The sequence below is a fragment of the Pelobates fuscus genome, chromosome 13, assembly GCF_036172605.1.
Source record: "Pelobates fuscus isolate aPelFus1 chromosome 13, aPelFus1.pri, whole genome shotgun sequence".
NCBI classification, from domain to species: domain Eukaryota; kingdom Metazoa; phylum Chordata; class Amphibia; order Anura; family Pelobatidae; genus Pelobates; species Pelobates fuscus.
The window spans coordinates 20,222,346-20,242,041 of NC_086329.1; the positions used below are offsets into that span (position 1 = coordinate 20,222,346).

General features: G+C 42.8%; 1 protein-coding gene across 3 annotated transcripts in view; it reads right to left on the reverse strand.

Annotated features, from left to right (window-relative positions):
• Positions 1-19,696, reverse strand: part of UBR1 (ubiquitin protein ligase E3 component n-recognin 1) — a 121,651-nt gene that overhangs the window by 51,627 nt on the left and 50,328 nt on the right. For all 3 annotated transcript variants that reach the window (XM_063439630.1, XM_063439629.1, XM_063439628.1), the window contains exons 5-11: positions 17,200-17,330; positions 16,192-16,333; positions 15,199-15,261; positions 11,055-11,178; positions 10,048-10,161; positions 9,720-9,808; positions 137-235 (exon numbers count right to left, since the gene is read on the reverse strand). In XM_063439630.1, the coding sequence (XP_063295700.1) occupies positions 137-235; positions 9,720-9,808; positions 10,048-10,161; positions 11,055-11,178; positions 15,199-15,261; positions 16,192-16,333; positions 17,200-17,330 (762 nt within the window). The remainder of the gene's footprint in view (positions 1-136; positions 236-9,719; positions 9,809-10,047; positions 10,162-11,054; positions 11,179-15,198; positions 15,262-16,191; positions 16,334-17,199; positions 17,331-19,696) is intronic.

The window sequence follows — 19,696 nt, forward strand, 5'->3', positions numbered from 1 at the left end:
AATTCTGTTACCCTCCCAATGTGAGCCAGTATTACACACTGTATTATGCTCTATTTTAGTAACAAGTCTCTCGTTCGTTAACAGACTATAATTTGTCATAAAACTGACCAGGATCTTTTAAGCAGTTTATACATACCAGGGTCGGAACAGTGAACACCTGAACAGAAATAGCAGTTACAGAGATGTTCCGGTCACGATCATCGTCCATGTATTCCTTCTGCACCTGTTTGTAATGCTGTGGATACAAGTTGGGACGATTAAGTGGGTGATAACTACCATAACTTTAAAATTGCAAAATTATGGGGGGCGGAGCTTAACCGCCGACGAAGATGGCCGCAGTCTGAGTGAGCTCCGAGGCGGCAAACGGCACATCAGCCTATAATAAGGGCACCGGAACCGAAACATTAGCCCTGGACCGACTCCCACAGCACTGAACCACACCAGGCAACAGCACAATGGGCGGAGGACGAAAATCGAAAACCGGAGCAGCCGTGGCTCCGATATTCAAAACAAGGTCAGAGAAGGAGACACCATGCTCTCACAGCCAGCAGGCCTCAGACTCAGACTCTGATACAAGCATAGCCAGCCACAAAAGGGAATCATCTCCCCTTACTAAGAAAGACTTAAAAGACTTGCTGACTGACATGAAGTCCTTAGTGGCAGAAGAACTCTCCAAACACTTAACCCCACTCAAAGAAGGACTGACTGACCTCTCTAAACGCACACACGCGCTTGAAAACAAAATGGATGAGGTTACCGCCACCACCTCCACTCACGAGGCCTCCCTCAAAGACTTACAAGAACAAATTACATACTTGGAAGAAACACAAGAAGATCTGAATAACAGGTCAAGGCGTAATAACATTCGCATACGGGGTCTGCCAGAATCCTCAGCACCAGAGGCACTTACCGCCATATTACACGAGGCCTTCAGTAGCTTGCTGCCTGACGCCCCGCCGTCAGACCTCCTCCTCGACAGAGCACATAGGGCCCTCCGCCCTCCATCCACAAACACCACGCAGCCTCGAGACATCATTATCCGATGCCACTACTTCCACATTAAAGAGGCGATTATGCGCGCAACAAGAGAGACCCCACTACAAATTGAAGGCCATACAGTACAACTGTACCAGGACCTGGCACCCACTACTCTCCGTAAACGCAGGGAACTAAGACCACTGACCCAAGCACTGCAAGCGCGGAGAATACGCTACTCCTGGGGTCACCCCTTCAAACTAGTGGTGAGACACGACAACCACACGTACACACTCCACAGGCCATCTGAAGCCCGAGAATTCGCCGCACAACTAGGCCTCCGAGACCTCACCCAAGAATTAGCTGTAACTTTACAGCAGCCTTCAACCCAATACCGCACATGGGAACCACAGCCTCAAAGAGATCGAGACAGGCGACAACGCCCGTCACAAGCCCACGCTTAAACACCACAAGCCCCGCTGCCGCACCCCGACACGTACAAAGCCTCAGCAACAGACCGGCTCCACGGCGCAGCCTCAGGCCCTAGCAAGCGGTCACACCGTATGAAGCACCCAGCTTAGAGACCACAACGGGGCCTGGACACAAACTTTAAACATCATCGAACAAACGGCAACTTCAAGCACTTTTCCCGCCCTCGGCTCCGGGGAAATACTCGACAGCCTCGGGACCTGACCGAACTTCTCCACGCCTGCTCGAGCCCCTGGAACCCCACACCAAGGACACATGGCAAACCCAAGCACGCGGCCCAACGCCCCATGGCCGCATATGACAGAGACCCCGCATGGCCGATGGATGCATAGATCGACGCCCCGCCACCTGCATGGCGGAGACAGAACTGTGAGAACTTTATTGACTCTGGAAAACCGTAAGAACACAGTGGGGTCACTCATTCTGCCTACCACAGGGCTGGGGGGGCTGCGGTTCGGGGCCCTGGCGGCCGGCCCCCTCCCCTCTCTGCGGAGCGGGGGGGGCGGCGGGCAGCGATGGCGCCGGGCCCAGCGGGGAGAGTCTACACCTTGAATATTGCACATGAACTGTTTGATCGCCGAGGGGAGGGAGATGTTAAATGACTCGGGGCCCTGGCGGCCCTCCCCCCCCCCCCCCCCTCCGGGGACGGGGGGGGCGGCTGGCCGCGATGGTCCCGACGCCGGTGCAACTAGCGCACCCAGATAAATATGTCACTCTTATGCCGCTGTTAACACCCACGACAACACCCCACCATAAGATTAGACCTAAGGGGACCCGGTCTCCGGGCCAACCTGGGACTCCCGAACCGAGGGCCCCCATAGCGATCCACTCCGACAACACCAACACACACACACCCATGTATATAGTTTCAGGACGACCCACAGGTTTGGCCTTCTCCTTTCGGCAGCGCATACACCCAAGTCCTCTTGCAGGACCCCAAGCACCACCGAAAGGACACCAGACTAGAGACGCCCTGACTTACAACAGTTACCTCCCAAGTTACACTTACTCAGGTTCTATGTTAAATTGAAACTGCCCGCAAGATATTGCACACTGTTTGCCGCCCGCTCCCAGAGAGACGACCACTTCCCCCACACACACGACTTGATAAGTGCCGACGGTCTCCGACCACTCAGGCCAGAGAGACCCCCGGCAACTAAGTCTACCCTCGCTGGCAATAAAAGTAAGCCCAGCACATTAACAACCCAATCCACCCTACACAAAACACCAAGTTCCTCTGCTGCCTCCTCGGTACCACCCAGACCCCGGTACCCCCCCCTAACGCCCCCCCGCACCCCCCACTGTAGCAAGAGTTTACCCTTTCCCAGGCCATGCCGCTAAAACTACACTGTATTTCCATCAACGCGAAGGGCCTAAACAGCCCCAAAAAACGACACTCCCTACTACGATGGGCCCACAGCCTAAAAGCAGACATCCTTATGATTCAAGAAACCCACTTTACCCATCACAAACACTTCCCACTCAAGAACAAACAATACAACCGCAGCTTCTTCGCCCACTCGCCAGATGCCAAATCCAAAGGGGTGGCCATCATACTCAAATCATCCTGCCCATTGACGGATATCCAAGCTTTCCCAGACAAACAAGGGAGATTTCTAACACTCACGGGCAAAATAGGCCCTACCACCTACTCCATCACATCACTATACGCCCCCACTACCCCGGACTCACTATTTTGGCAAACATTCTCGACCCACTTATCAGCACTTAACACAACATTCATCATTATAGGCGGCGACTGCAATGCCACTCACCACCCAGTCCTGGACCGTACCACCAAATCTCAGGAGGACTCAAGACCGTCACAAAATTATGCCCTTTTCTCCCAATTCTTAAACACTCAAAACCTACTGGATATCTGGAGAGCCCAACACCCCTCAACCCTTGACTACACATTCTATTCCCACCCTCACAACACATACTCCCGCATCGACTACTTCCTCATCTCCCCCAACATCACGACAAGAATCACACACTCCTCCATCGGGCACATAACCTGGTCAGACCATGCCGACATATCCCTAACCCTCTCAATCCCTAACATGACACGCCCATGGACATGGAAACTCAACTCACAACTCCTACACGACAAACAAACGACCATGTCCCTCGCCAACGACATCAAAGAATACTTCACCCTCAACGACCCATCCGTATCCTCCCCAATCACTGTCTGGGCAGCACACAAACCGGTAATACGGGGTAGGCTGATAGCTATAGCAACTGCCCGCAAAAAACAACACAACAAACAGCTGCTAGAAACCATTGCCGAAATAGGCCGCCTAGAAACCCTACACAAACTAAATTCAACCCCCTTTCTCCTCGAACAGCTTACAACAGCTAGAGCCCTACTCAAACGCTTATCACTCTCAGCCACGACAAAAGCACTCACGTGGACCAAGCAGAAATATTACGAGAAGGGTAACAAAGCGGACGCAATGCTAGCAAAACGCCTCAAAAACCTAACCGAAACTAAACGAATCTCCCAAATTCGCAATACGGACGGCACAATGAGCAATGACCCACACACGATAGGGAAAATCTTCCAACAATACTTCACAACCCTCTACAACCATACCCCTGACCCAGACACTGACCTAACCCGATCCCTAACTGACGCCTTCCTTGAGAAGCTTTCCCTCCCCTCCCTCACGGACACAGCCAGATCGCTAATCTCAGCAGACATCTCCCCAGAAGAACTATCGACAGCAATCAAAACCTTAAAACCCAATAAAAGCCCGGGTCCCGACGGTCTAACGGCCGTCTACTACAAATCATTCAGCGACATTCTCATCCCAAGACTCTGCAAAGTCTTTAACACAATGCTCAAAGGCAACCCACTACCCCCAGACATGACTCAAGCCAACATCACCCTCCTGCCCAAGCCAGGTAAAGCCCATGACGAACCAGCCCACTACCGCCCCATCTCACTCCTAAACATCGACTTAAAACTCCTGACCAAAGTTATGACGATGAGACTTAACCCCCTTTTACCAAAACTCATTAAACCGGACCAAGTAGGCTTTATCCCACAAAGACAAGCACAAGACAACACGAGAAGAACAATAGACCTAATCTGGTACGCTAACTACAAACACCTCCCGACAACAATACTCTCCCTAGATGCCGAGAAGGCATTCGACCGCCTTCTCTGGCCTTACCTCTTTGCAGTGCTTCACAAGTTTGGATTCCCACAAGAACTCACACACTTTCTACAAGCAATGTATCACACACCGGCCGCACAACTCCTGATCCCCAACATTACCCCTCCCTCCTTTCCTATTTTGAACGGCACCCGTCAGGGCTGCCCCCTCTCCCCCCTCTTATTCGCCTTATCCCTTGAACCCCTCCTAGAGACCATACGAACCAACCCACACATCACAGGACTCCACATCAGAGACGAAACATTCACCGTTGCCGCATACGCTGACGACATCCTCCTCACCCTAACCAACCCCATCCCAACCCTGACTGCCCTCCTATCCATCCTCCAAGACTACTCAGCAATCTCAGGATATCAATTAAACACCACAAAATCAGACCTCATGCCGCTCCACCTCACTGACTCCACCATCCACACTCTGAAACAAAAATTCCCTTTCCGCATCCGCCCAACAAAAATCACATACCTAGGTGTCCAAATTACCAGCGATACCACCGCCCTCTACTCAGCCAATTACCCCCCCCTTTTCCAGAAAGCATTCTCAGATCTCGAACGCTGGAAACCGATGGCTATCTCCTGGCTCGGGAGAATAGCTTCGATCAAAATGAATCTCCTACCAAAGTTCCTTTACGCATTCCAGGCATTACCCATCCCTTGTAGAAAAAACGACCTTAAACTCCTACAAACAGCTATAGACAGATTCATTTGGAACGGGAAGAAACCCCGAGTCCGCAGAGCCACCTTATACGTACCTACACCATATGGAGGCCTGGGCCTTCCCAACCTCACACATTATCTAAATGCAGCCCACCTGACGCAAATGCAACATTGGCATCTCCCCCCCGCACACAAACGGTGGGTAGACCTGGAACACTCCATATTTGGCAAGGACCACCCCTCCCAATACATGTGGCTCCCGAGACAGCATAGACCACTACCGCCCCCCACATCCCCAACGATCACCCACTCCCTGGACCTCTGGGACCACCTCAGCGACAAATTCGATTTATCCACAGGCATATCCCCCCTCACTCCAATACTTCGCAACAAAATGTTCCCACCTGGTCTCACACCACAACACTACACCCATTTCGAAGACAGGGACATAGTCAGACTAGGCCACCTTTACCCAAATGGCAAACTCCTGCAATACGCAGAAATCCCCGACCCAGAAACCTTAACCACATTCGATTATTTCAGATACCTTCAACTCCGAAGCTTCGCCACAACAGATACAGTTCGAATAGCAGCCACCTCGACCCTGACTGGGTTCGAAAGAGACACCCTCCGCTCACCGACTAGGAAAAGCCAAATATCAGCCCTATACACGACACTAACCACACATCACACCCAGGTAGCCCTCCCATACATCACAGCATGGGAGTCCGACTTAGGACCCCCAGCAGACTCAACCGACTGGACGGACATCTGGTCATCCATTAAATCCATCTCCACCTGCGTCACTCACAAAGAGCAGGCATATAAGATGCTCTTCAGATGGTACCTCACCCCTTGCCGTCTAAAAGCAATGAAACAAATCCCCACTAACCTCTGCTGGAAGCTGTGTGGCGACACCGGCACCTTCCTCCACTGCTGGTGGACATGCCCCAAACTCTCCCCCCTCTGGACAACAATCACGACACTCCTATCCAGAATACTCACCAAACCTGTACCCCTAGACCCATGGGCCCTACTACTCTCTAAACCCTTGGACACCTTCACCCGTAACGAAAACAAACTCATCGCAAGAGTGGCCCTAGCCACTCGGAGAGCAATCGCTGAAGTCTGGTCCACACAACACATACCCACCCATCCCCAAATACACACTAAAATAATTGACAGCATTGACATGGATAGGCTCACAGCACAAATACATGACACCCCAAAATCATTTCACAAAGTCTGGGACCCATGGCTAGAAGGACACAGCTCTCTTCCATGGTAACATACCATGATCCCATACAGCTATGCCACCACCCCTGATGCAACGACCACCATCTAGACCCCACCCCTCCCACCCTACTGGGGGTCTGGTTGGGACCCAAGGAGGCAGCTCCACTCCCCCCACCCGCCAGGCACCCACCACTACCCACCTACCCAACTACCCCATGACCTCTGCACCATGCCCAACTGCCAGGCCTTGCCGACGCAACCACACTCATCAAATATTATTACAAAGGCAACCCCTACACCAGCAATCCCCCCATACACGACCACCATCAGAACCCCTGACATCACTGACTTATGAGCCATACCACAACGCGCAACAGTAGAAAGACCGGCTGCAAGGCCCGCTACCCAGCAGGGAACCTTACGTCTCCACCGAGACCCACCATTCAGATGCACAGACAATCAACCTGTACTAAGAGGTCGGACTCACGACCCCGAAAAAATCCCGGCCTACTATAGATGGTATAGCACAAAATAACAAAACTAAAATGTCAGAATAGTCCGAAGATAACACGAGGTCGTACCTTACCATTGTTACCCCTGTTTTTATCATAACTAACCCCGTATCTCTCACTTCTGTACAACTGTTCATATGGTTTAATGTTTAAAAGTGAAAAATACTGATTCTTTAAAAAATGTGCACATTTACTCAAAGCCACTGCTTAATATATTTCCATTTTTGTATTGACAAACGCTGTTGTGGCGTAAGATTATATTCTGTAACCACCTGCACTACAAAAATAAAGAATTTATAAAAAAAAAAAAAAATTGCAAAATTATTATGAAAGTGCAGGTAAAAAATAAATAAATCGATACAGACCAATGTTCCCATGCTGTAGTTATTGTAGGATTGATGATTTCTGACTAATCAAATGTTTCTCATAGAAAAGAATTGGGGACATAAAGTGCATGTCTGGCAGTCATCGTGATCCACCAATCCAGTACTTCTCAATGACAAGCACTGAATATATTGCTTCACACAGAGAAACACGAGATCCACATCTTTTGTCTGCAGTCAGCTTGCTTAACATGCCAATGTTAAATGTAAAAATGATCAATTACTGTATCTATTGCAGTTTTAAGCCCCTATTGGCTCTATTGGTGTCATTCAAACCCCAGCCTCCCAAATGTTGTATAATTACAATTTCCATGATACTCTGACAATCCACAACATTCAAAGAATTCTGAAAGTTGTAGACCATCGATATTTGTGGGGACAGAGTTTGAGATCCATGCCTAGAGGACCAGGGGTTTGCAAAATGTACAAAATGTAATTTCTCTGAAACAGTACAGTTTACACAGTTCAAAACCCCATTCATTAAGATAACATTATTTTAATGCTTAGATTGTCTCTTTAAGGTGAGAAATGTAAATCGACATTCTACATCACATTCACAGTGTGAATCAAGGATTGAGTGACAGCTGGTTCTCCAGCTCCCCACCACCCTTAGCAAGCACATCTCATTCCTGATGGGGAATACAGGAATGGAGACACTGATGTTACTCTGTTCTGACACCGTTGGGGTAGCAATGAAGACTGCATGTCAGCATGATTAGGGAACATAGCTCCCTAATGATTGTGGGGAAAAGGTAGAACCAAGGAATTCGACAAAGTAACACCCACAAAACTCTGAACATGTCGGCAATGGAACACTGGGAATGATGAAATGCCATAACAGCCTAAAGCAATGAAATATATAATTTACCTTTTTTTTTTAGAAATGATATATTTAGAATGTTAGGTGCTGTTGTAGCTTCAGTTGAATGAATCTTGACTAGTTCACTCTAACTTTTATTTCTCATCCCTATACAATGCGAGGAAACATAAAAAAAAGTCTTCCAATAATGAGATACGGTATACTGCAAAGGAGCAGGAAGAGACGGACTCTCCTGGCACTAGGTAGGAGTGAGAAACAGGGATTCTATTGGAGGCACAAGCACATACATCGCACAGTGATAAAAGGTGATAAAGCTCCAAGTATCTAGCCTTTCTCCTAGCAAGTATGCTAAACCACTGGACAAAAAAATGTGGCTACATAGGTTCCTTAAGTGGCTCGCTGTCCAACTGAAACCTCCCCCAGTCTCTCCATGTGCTTTCGAAGATCTGGCTGGCATTAAAGTGCTACTCTAAGCACTGACCATTCCAGTGATTTTGAAGTGGTCATGGTGCTTGGAGTCTGTAGGCGCAGCGTTTCAGTTTGAAAGGCTGCACATACAGAGCTATCAGAGCTTGCTGACAGAAGTGTAACTTCACCTTTTGCAAAATCATTAGTCAGCCTTGAATGGGCTTGGCATATTGTGCATCTGTCATCAACAAGCATAGATCTGCATCCTTCATGTTCCCCCCACTTTCTTCCCAAGTTATCTTATCTTTTCCTACATCCTACTCCCTACAGTGAAGGAAGATGATATCCCTGAAGGAAGATTAGGATGCAGAGAGAACTTGGCCTCGGGATGGGATCACAGGTATGTTTATTTATTAATTTGTTTATTTTTTTTCTTTTGGAGGTTGGGAACCATATGTGTAAAGGGTTCTCTAATAAAAAAGAAAATATTTTATTTTTTAATTAAAACACAGCTTTTTAGTTGGGGTGACCTTAACCTGAAAATAGAAATGTAACATACAGTTGTGTGTTGCTAGGAAATATTTGCCAATCACCTAATGCCTATACAACTACACCGGGATTAGTCCCTGAACAATGAATTCTAGTGAAACAGTCTAATGTAAGCAGAAAGCTTGGATGGAAAAATCCTTCTACTCCCTTAAGATTCACAAATTGGCTATTCTGCCTACAGTTTGCAATTTGGATTTTAATCTATTATAAATCATTGTAGTTAATACATCCCCAAGTGAGGACACAATATATACAGATATAATTACATACACAGCAAGATTTGGAACAAGTACAGAAAATGGAATAACACATCGAGGCACTGTTGGAAATCACTTGGTAAGCACTACTTCTGGATTTGTGCATTTGGAAGATAATGATATGACGTTCAGTGTTTTATTTTTTATAATCAACCTTGGTAAGAGGAATGTGGCAAACTCGGAGAGTTCTATTTCATTTTTTCCATGCAATCTAAACTAGAAATACGTTTTGTTTTGAGTACGACATACCTTCACAAACTCAATGGCGAATAGTTTTTTATACTCCATTTCCATAAAAAAACTGCTGAAGATCAGGTTGTGTAGAACCTTCCTAACACCTGAAAAAGATACAACGATTTAGATTTCCTTTTGAAATGCTTTTTCTAGTTTAAACAAGAAATACAGAGGTACACCCAATGTCACAGGCACATACGTCAGCAAAATGGAAATCCTCAAATCAAGGATATACAATGCAGCAAACAATTGATGCAAATTGCGGATCATTTCTACTGTCATACACAACTACTGGAAAATGGAAAAGCCACGTGTCTACAACGGACATAGATTTGCCGCCTACCTTTTGGGAGCTTTGCATCCCAAAGAATCATCAGACTGATATAGCACATCTGATTAGAACCGTATGTTGCCTCTTGTTCCAGACAAACTTGACAAAAGATCTGCCGAAAATCACCTGGTTGTCAGAAGCACATTTTACAATTAATATTGGGGAAAGTAGCACAAAACACTTAGCATGCATTTTATTTAGATACAGTTTGGTAATATCAAAATCATGGCGCTGCAATTAATATATAAAGCATGCAGGTATGGTCAGATAGAAAATTCGGATCCAATACAGTACATATGAGCAGTCATTTTACAGGACTCTTTCATATAGAATGTAAGCTCGATTGAGCAGGGTCCTCTTCAACCTATTGTTCCCGTAAGTTCTTTGTAATTGTCCTATTTATAGTTAAATCCCCCTCTCATAATATTGTAAAGTGCTACGGAATCTGTTGGCGCTATATAAATGGCAATAATAATAATAAATAATAATATAATGGTTAATCCCTAATATTTAACAAATATGAACTTGTGCAAATTGTAAGGGAGAAATCTACTCTGCTGTGTTTAGCTGTATCCAGGATATAACTTTTATTTCGGATTCCTGTCAATCATTGTTGCAAAAACTGCCCGTTTACACGTCACTCAGTACAGAGAGAGGAGGGGAGACAAACTATGCTTCTCCATTGGCTGTGCCACAACAAGTGAACTTGATAAAGACGTCAATTGCTAAAGCGTTAATGTAGATTTAACAGTAAAAGCATTTAAAAGGACACTATAGGCACCCAGACCACTTCAGCTAATTGAAGTGGTCTGGGTGCAGTGTCCCAGTTCCATTAAACCTGCAAAAATAATTATTGCAGTTTTTAACTCTGTGCAACTTGAGTAACAAAATATAACACTAGTGATATTAGATTATACTGAAAATCAATTCAAAGAACAACCTACGGCTGTGCAATAAAATATTGATAAAACAAATAAATAAATAGCTTTTACAGAAATTAATTTAAAATGTATACTTACTAGAATAGGCCAAGAGTTTATTCAGCCAATTCCCTAGACTCAGAGCAAAACTCTGATATGCCATTACACGGGCCGGTAACACCTCCACATGGAGGGGCCTCAAGGAAACGTTCTCTGAATAGGTCTGTAAGAAAGAGAGTGAAATTGTGAATAGAAACAGTGATTTGTGGCTGGGCATTTGGTTCACACAGATCTTGGCACTCTATACTGGTTGTACTAGTGATTCTAGTGATGTAAAAGTCTGTCTGTACCATCCCCCTCTTTTTTTGCCAAACACTGGGGCTCTCCCGGACACTCAGAGCCCAAGTCCCCTTTAGAAGCACTGTAAATGTGCAAACCACACTTTAACATTACTGACGCAAATCAATTCAACTAGAACAGAAAATATGGGTCAAAAGTGTTGGGCAAATCCACCCCAGCACACTCTTTTTCGTCCTTGTTGGACGCATTTGCACTGATAAAACGGTAGTGTAATTTCTGCGTTAATAGTGTGGCTGCAGAGGGCCCGGACCATGGGTGCCACTCCAAAATAGTTTGACAAAAAAATAAAACAAACAAACAAGCTGGGGATGGAGCCAAGACATGTAGCACCATAACTACTAGAATTAGCTGTATTGGTAATGGTTCTTAAAATTTGTCTTGAATGGAACACACGCATACAGAAACATACATATCAGCCCCCTCCACTAGCTACAAAAGGCTTGTGTTTGCCATTTTTAGGCTCAGCTTTTATTGGATCGGCTGCTTACTTTATACATTTTATGTTGCAGGTTCAAGGCAATTAATTCATTTTATATGTAGATTTCAGGATGCATGAAGGGGTTGTAGGAAAATAAATTCAATTTAAAATCATTACCATTACGCACAAGGATACTGAAAATTGATGTTTAATAATGAAGGAAACAAACTACACAATAAAAATGGATTCTCACAAAAACTAAATTCACGATTGTCGTCTCTCTGAGCCATCCACTAGGGGCCAATATTCAACATTTAGAGAATCATGTTTAGTCCTAATAAGGAAGTAGATCCAGCATGCCAAGCAAAAGCCAAAACAATGTAACTGCAGAGAAGCAGAATGCTCCAATAAACACATTATTTTTAAAGGCATCGCAATAGGAAAGAATTTTTTTTAGCAATGTTTGACTTGGGATAGGTCACACAAGCAGTAATTAGACAGACACACAGACACCCCTATTAAGTAAGTTACATAGTTACATAGTTAGATAGCTGAAAAGAGACTTGCGTCCATCAAGTTCAGCCTTCCTCACACCTGTTTTTTGCTGTTGATCCAAAAGAGAAAAAAAAAAAAAAAAAACCCAGTTTGAAGCACAATTTTGCAACAAGCTAGGACAAAAAATTCCTTATTGACCCCAGAATGGCAGTCAGATTTATCCTTGAATCAAGCAGTTATTACCCTACATTGAAAGATTATATCCTTGAATATTCTGTCTTTGCAAGTATGCATCTAGTAGCTGTTTGAACATCTGTATGGACTCTGATAAAACCACTTCTTCAGGCAGAGAATTCCACATCCTGATTGTTCTTACAGTAAAAAAACCTTTCCTTTGCCTTAGACGAAATCTTCTTTCTTCCAGTCTAAACGCATGGCCTCGTGTCCTATGTAAAGTCCGGTTTGTGAATAGATTTCCACACAATGGTTTGTATTGGCCCCGAATATATTTGTATAATATTATCATATCCCCTCTCAGGCGAAGTGAAACACGTTTCCATTTTTCAAGTACCTTTAATAACTACTACAGTGACTGTATGTGATAAGTATACTGCAAAACAGTAAGATAAGTAGATACAAACTGAGGGGGACACAGAAAATACAACAACAAACATTCACTTTAAATATCTTTGAGTATTCTACACATATTTACTTACACCAGCACTCTTGGGTAATATTTAACGTATGTCACTTGAACAAAAAAAAACTATTTCTCACAGATTTTTTTTTTCTTTTAATATTCTTTATGTTTGTGTGGATCATAAGACAGGTACACTTCAGACACTGATACACAGCTATAGAAACATATTCCTATTTTTAGGGATAATAAAGCAAAGCGATTGCACATTAGATTAAGATGTAAGTTAAAAACTGCATCAGGGTATCAGACCTAATCTACAAAATGACATTAATGGGACGACCCAAACTGAGACCCAGCTATATCGTCTATATATTCTGGGCCATTCTCTATGGTCGGGAGGTGAGGCCTATTAAACTTAAGAGATGAAGCATAAAATGTTATACAAATAAATAGCTCCTGAGATAAAAACTCCTGTTAAAATATATTTTTTATCACTGTATGGAGTTTTTTTGAAAACTCCCAAATCTACTTGAAAAGCAGATAAAAAGGTTTTCTTTTTTTTTTTTCATCAGAGAATGGATAACTAAAGTAGACTCCATCAGGCAGATGGTTGAGCTCTCACACTCCCTCTCTGGCACGTATGATGTGTTTACACACACTTGGGCACCTTGGGACCATTACATTAAAGAATCTGCTTTATCTCCACTCCATGATACGTAGTCCACCTAGATTTCAGAGAGCCCGATCGACGACTACCTACCCTAACTGAAGCCAAACCACTACACGCTACTACTTGTACCTCACCGACCACTTGTTTACTGTTATCAATGTTGACACCAATGTATTTTAGATGTTTGCCATGCTATGTCCACTCCAATGTATGAAACTCTTGTAACACTCTAGCATAATGTAACTCCTTGCCTGATACGAGACGATTTGACTCCTTTTTCTTTTCATACGATGTAAAGTGCAAAGTTAAACAATAAAAGTTTAAAAAAAAAAAGAAAAAGTTTTTTTGTTTTTTTTTAATATTGAATGGTTCTATAAATGCACTTCAACACAACATTAATTATGCTGGTGTACAACAATCACACCTGTTTGTCATTCATTAACCCAACTGATTAGCAGACTTAGCAAATGTTTACATTTTATTCTATGTAAAATAATTACATTTTAATTTTATGTAAAATAATTACATTTTAATTCTATGTAAAATAATTACATTTTATTCTATGGACAATAATTACTCTTGTGTAACTTATAATGCCATGCAATTCAGTGTTTTGCAAATAAACCATTTAGTTTAACACTAAAAGGTTTTACATAGCACTCAGCAGAAAAGAGTATAATAAAGTGTTCACCTGGCAGGGTTATTCACCCAAGTGTGAATTGTCAGGAATTGAAAGGGAATTTCAAAGTTTATCCAAGTTATCCGAACAGGCTTAGAGATTGACTTGGAGAATTTTCCTAATTTGGCTTGCAATTTGAAATTCACTTTCCATATACTCGTCAAATTTAGGCTGCATGGTAATTTTAACAAGCTGGGCGATCGACTTACTTAAATCAGCATTTATGAAAACGTACACTGTAATGGTCATTTGTGAATTTTATCATTTAAACTTCTTGTATGCCCTGTGATTGCACAAACAAATTTCCATTGAGTGTGGCAATAGTCACCGACATAACTCAATGTTCACTGAGGTTGTGAGATGTCGTACTTCTTAAAGGACCACTATAGTCACCCAAACCACTTCAGCTAAATGAAGTGGTCTGGGTGCCAGGACCCCCCGGTTTTAACCCTTCAGATGTAAACATAGCAGTTTCAGCCTCTAGTGGCTGTCTTCCTGACAGCCGCTAGAGGCGCTTCTGCGACGCTGAATGTGAAAATTGCATTGAGCACGCAGAGCGTCCATAGGAAAGCATTGAGAAATGCTTTCCTATGGGCATTTTTAAAGCGCGCGCGGGTCAGGCAGCACATGCCCATACCTCTCCACTCGGGAGCTGACGTGGGAGAAGAGGTCACCAGCGCCGAGGGAGCCTGGCACTGGATTAAAGTAAGTAGCTGAAGGGGTTTAAACCCCTTCAGCCCAGCGGGAGGGGGGCCCTGAGGGTGGGGGGGGACCTAAGGATTAAATAGTGTCAGGAAAGCGAGTTTGTTTTACTGATACTATAGGGATCCTTTAAGTTATTCGTTAAACAATTATTTTCAGACTAAAACAAGAATTTGTAAACAATCTCACAGATACGATATCACTCCAAATTCCCACTGCTTAGTAAATATCCGCAGAACATTCCAGAAAGTGAAACAACAATAAAAGTGTAGAATTTACCTTTAGATTTTCTGTTACTTCCTGGCATTCCTGTAAAGTGCTCTCTTTGACAGCTCTGCGACCCTATTTAAAGGAACATATTAGAACAGTAGAAAACCATTTAAAAAGCTGGTCCTCAGGAGTGAAGAGAGATCTTCGCTTTATTGAGGTATAGAAAAAGGAATGTTACACGCAGAAACAATGTTCAAGACACAATATTCAAGGACAGCATATCATTTCACAGTAGCTAGTTGATATCTTTTTTTTTTTTTTGTAAAACAGAAATAAACATGTATAATCTTAACTGACATATCTGAGTAGTGCCTAGGGTACACTTTTAAGCAAGCAGGTCTAGTTAGATATGGAGAGATTATTTGAATAATAGTAAGTAAGCATCGGAGTGTACAACAAATTATGCTGCAACAAGCTAGTTGGGATATGTAAGAGATTGGGAGAGATGTTTTTATTTATTATGTTATCATTTATAAAGAGCCAACCTATGTCACTGACCCAGTAAAGAACCACGGAAAGCACAAAACTCTCGCAACGTTCAACGTTTTATCGCCAATATACAAATTGCTTACAGAGCATTCCAGAGACCAAAAGCTTATATATAATTTTTTTTTTTTGAAGACCATGTCTAGTAAAAAAACTGACACATTCTTCCCACCATAAGCACTACAATGGTCTATAGTCATGTTTATTGTTTTGAGTGCTCTTTTAATTTTATACATGGCTTGTAGTTGTTACACCACAGTCCCTTCCTATGTCCATCTGGAAATAATCCCAGCAGCTACAGTTCATGCACTGTAGTTATTGTGGAGGAGAGCAGGAGAACCACTTGTAGGAAGTTCCCCTGCTCTTCACTTGTCAATCACTTCTCAGGTTGCGTACTATGGCCAGAACGTGTTGGCAAGCAAGGGAAGGTTAAGGTTATATATTTCTCATTCTAATGTCTATACATACGGATAGCAATTCTGAGAGCACAGTCTACAGATTCAATTTAGAACTGACCTCTCTCTCAATGGCTGTCATCAATGTTTGTGCTTCCTTGAGGTCACAACCCAGGGATCTCTGAAGACTGTAGATGAAATGATCATGAGAGTGATGTTCATCGTTGAAAAGGACACAGTAATAGTGGTTCGACGTCTCTGGGCTGCAATACAAGGTAAGCTGTAGGTTAGTAAGTGCTGCTTTGATATTTAGATAAAAAACAACCAAAGCGGTTTTAATTCTTTTGGTGTCTAATATGAGAGAAACTACCACTCTACTAATTTCCAAAACTATCATACATCAGCACAGGTAGACTTCTCATCCTTTAGTGATAAATCAGACTGAGCTATTCAGATAATTAGCACGCATGTTCAAGTAAGAAAGAAAGAATTTTAAAGGGACATTACAATCACTTAGATCACTTCAACTAAATGAAGTAGTCTAATTGCCATGCAGCCCTCCTTTTAATTCAAGGGGTGCGTGACACATAGACAACTTCATTTAATTGAAGTGACGTGGGTGCTTACAGTGTCCCTTTAAAATGCAGAGAGACCATCTGATTGGCGCAGAGCTGCATACTGTCGCACATTCACACTAGCCTTCCCATGGAGGACGGACTAGGGGGGAGCAAAGGTAAGTAAACTGTTTTTACTACCAGCAGGTGAGAGTTGGAGACTTAAAAGGCCACCAGGGCACTATAATGTTAGGAATACACATACAATCGTCAAATAGATTTTTGGGCTGACTATATTTCTCAAGACTTGTCCGGGTTAAACATCGATCATGGAAATGTAAATTGTTGGAGTTGCACAAATGAAGTAGATTTGGTGTCCATACCAACGAGTGCACCCTTCATTTGCTATTTACATTTTTACGTGGATTGCACCGTGGCATTCTCACATAATGTAATACAATGTTAAACAAATAATAAAATAATGTAATACCTGGCACAGATTTTTTTGTGTACAATGAAATGTAACACACATTTATACAACATCACAAATCTATCAAATATGTTTGTGATCTCACCCTGTATCCAAATACTGTGGTAGACGCTTTTGTTCCTCCCACATTAACATGTCCACAATAAGTCGGATAATCACAGGGAAGACTTTCCTTGTCTGAGCCAAGAGCGCTTCTGACAACCGAAATCCTGTATCCTGAAACGAGGGGAGAACTATGGTTATTATTTGATCTGAAGACCATAGTCCTGCAAGACACTATTAAAGACACAATCTAGACTCCAATACATTCTGAATGCATTTGACAGGCTCTTTAGCCCCTTAGTTCTTGCACGACTTTCCATGCTGCTACTATTTAGAGTTTTAACATTCGAAGATGGCACGGAAAGTAATGCATTTTATTTACCAGCAGGGCTGGATCCCTGCTGGTACCGGGGGACCCTGGTCTCACTCAGTACCTAAGGCACCCCTTTCACCAGCTTAGGCCATATTACACAAGCTGTGTACAGTGCTCCAGGGGCCACATGCTCCCCCCCCCCCCCCCTGCATAAAGTGTACTACTGCCCAGTGATGATTACTGTGTGTCAAGTAGGGAGAGAATGAAGATCAGAAACACAGAGAGAGACCTCACTCTCATGATGTGATCACACGGGGTTGTGTGCTTAGTACTGAGTTACCAAAGGAATTCCTGGAAATCCAGTGACAGAACGTGAGGGAATCCTCTGTATTAGGATTAGGGTTGGTGAAGGGTTATGGTTAGTGTTAGCTAGAGTAAGGTTTAGGGTTAACTAGAATTAGGTAGAGTTGGGGTTAGCTAGGGTTGAAGATGGCATCAAAGTTTGATGCTGTTCCATATGGTGACACGCACTGTTGCTTCACTAAATAGCATAGGAAAATAATTAAAGAAGGATATTTAAATTAGACCATGTCTGTCTGACCCTGAGGTTCTCCAATAATCCCGGAAAAGGTATACATATGGGGAATTAATGTACTAGGGAGTTACAGCAAAATAAAGATCTGAGGTCTTTGAAGCAGTAAAGCACGCAAAGCCTGTGAAACCCACCATTAAAATTCAATATATCAGAAAGAAATGTTACCAATAAATCTGGCAGACATTAGTGATGAAAAAGGGAAAAAAACTGAAATTGCCCGATGTTAAAAAGCTCAAGTTGTTTTCTTGCAGTTGGGGCAACTGCAGAGTACTTTTAGGAAATGCAAGTCGGTTTGTTACATAGGGAACATAAAATACAGCGTGTATACAAAGTATTATGGTTGCAATAAAAGAACAGCTCAATCAAAAAAAAAAAAACTAAAAAAAAAAACCTACATTTGCTTCTTAAACCATTTTTTTCTGGATTTGTTAAGAACACATGGACTAATGCACTATATAAGGATTCTCTTTTACCAGTATATGAGGACATGCACAACCACCTTCTCCCCCTCAACAATAAAAGTTAAAGAGACCATCGACATAACACAATTAAGATTTATTATTTTGTCTCTTCTATTCTTCCTACTGATTCATGGTACGAACAAGAGAGAAAGCACTAATTTCCATTAAAATTAAAGTGCTTAAGGGTTGTTGAGGAGCTCACCCTTATTTTATGAGAAGACACTCCAATAAAAAACTGGATGGGGTCGCCCCCCCAGGCTGTCAAACTGGACAATGCTTCGCTATGAGAAGAATCTGACTGGTTGGCAGCCAATCGCAATCTCCCAATCAGATTCACACATCTGCAGTAATTGATGGGGGAGCTGTTGCATTAAAGCAGGACATTGGTAGGAATTAAGTCATCATTCAGATAAAGGTTATGAAGATAAATTAATGTCGTTTAAGAATAGTTCAGGTTCAGAATAAATCAAAATGTAAACTCTTACCTTTCAATTAAAGCAGTATTGTCACCCTCCCTCCCCATTGCTTGTCTTCAAGGTACAGAAAATGCAATGATTTCCTGTGCCTTGAAGAATCATAAGTCTTCCATAAACATCGTCATGTTGTTTTTTATTTTTAAAGAAACAATATTGAAAGTTTAAATATATGAACACCATGTCAAATATGCATTATTTATCATTGCAAAGGAATATAGTCCATGCTCTCTTCTCAATCTTTCTGGGAAAAATGTATTTGAAAAAAGAAAAAAAAAAAAAACAACAAATAACAAATAAATAACAAATAAGAAAAAAAGAATAACTTTTCATTTCTTTTTGTGGGCCTCTCTATATCTAGCCCAAACACACTCATAGTAAGTATATCACAACATGTCTCTCTCTCTCTGATTGCCTGCTTCTATCAAAGAACCAAGCCATTATAGCTAACTGTACCAAGTCAAGCAGTTTAACACGTTACCAAGACTATTTGGTCTCTCTGATTGCAGTCATCTTCTACTATTACTATACTGATTTACTCTGGGAAATAAACCGTTTCACATAGCTTTCTAACATTGAATTCCACCGATGGACATTCGGATTTCGAATTTGCTGATGTCTCCGGACTCCTGAGGATTTTATTCCGCGTTATTTATCAGAAATTGTCAAGACATAAACTTTATTGAAATGAAAGAACA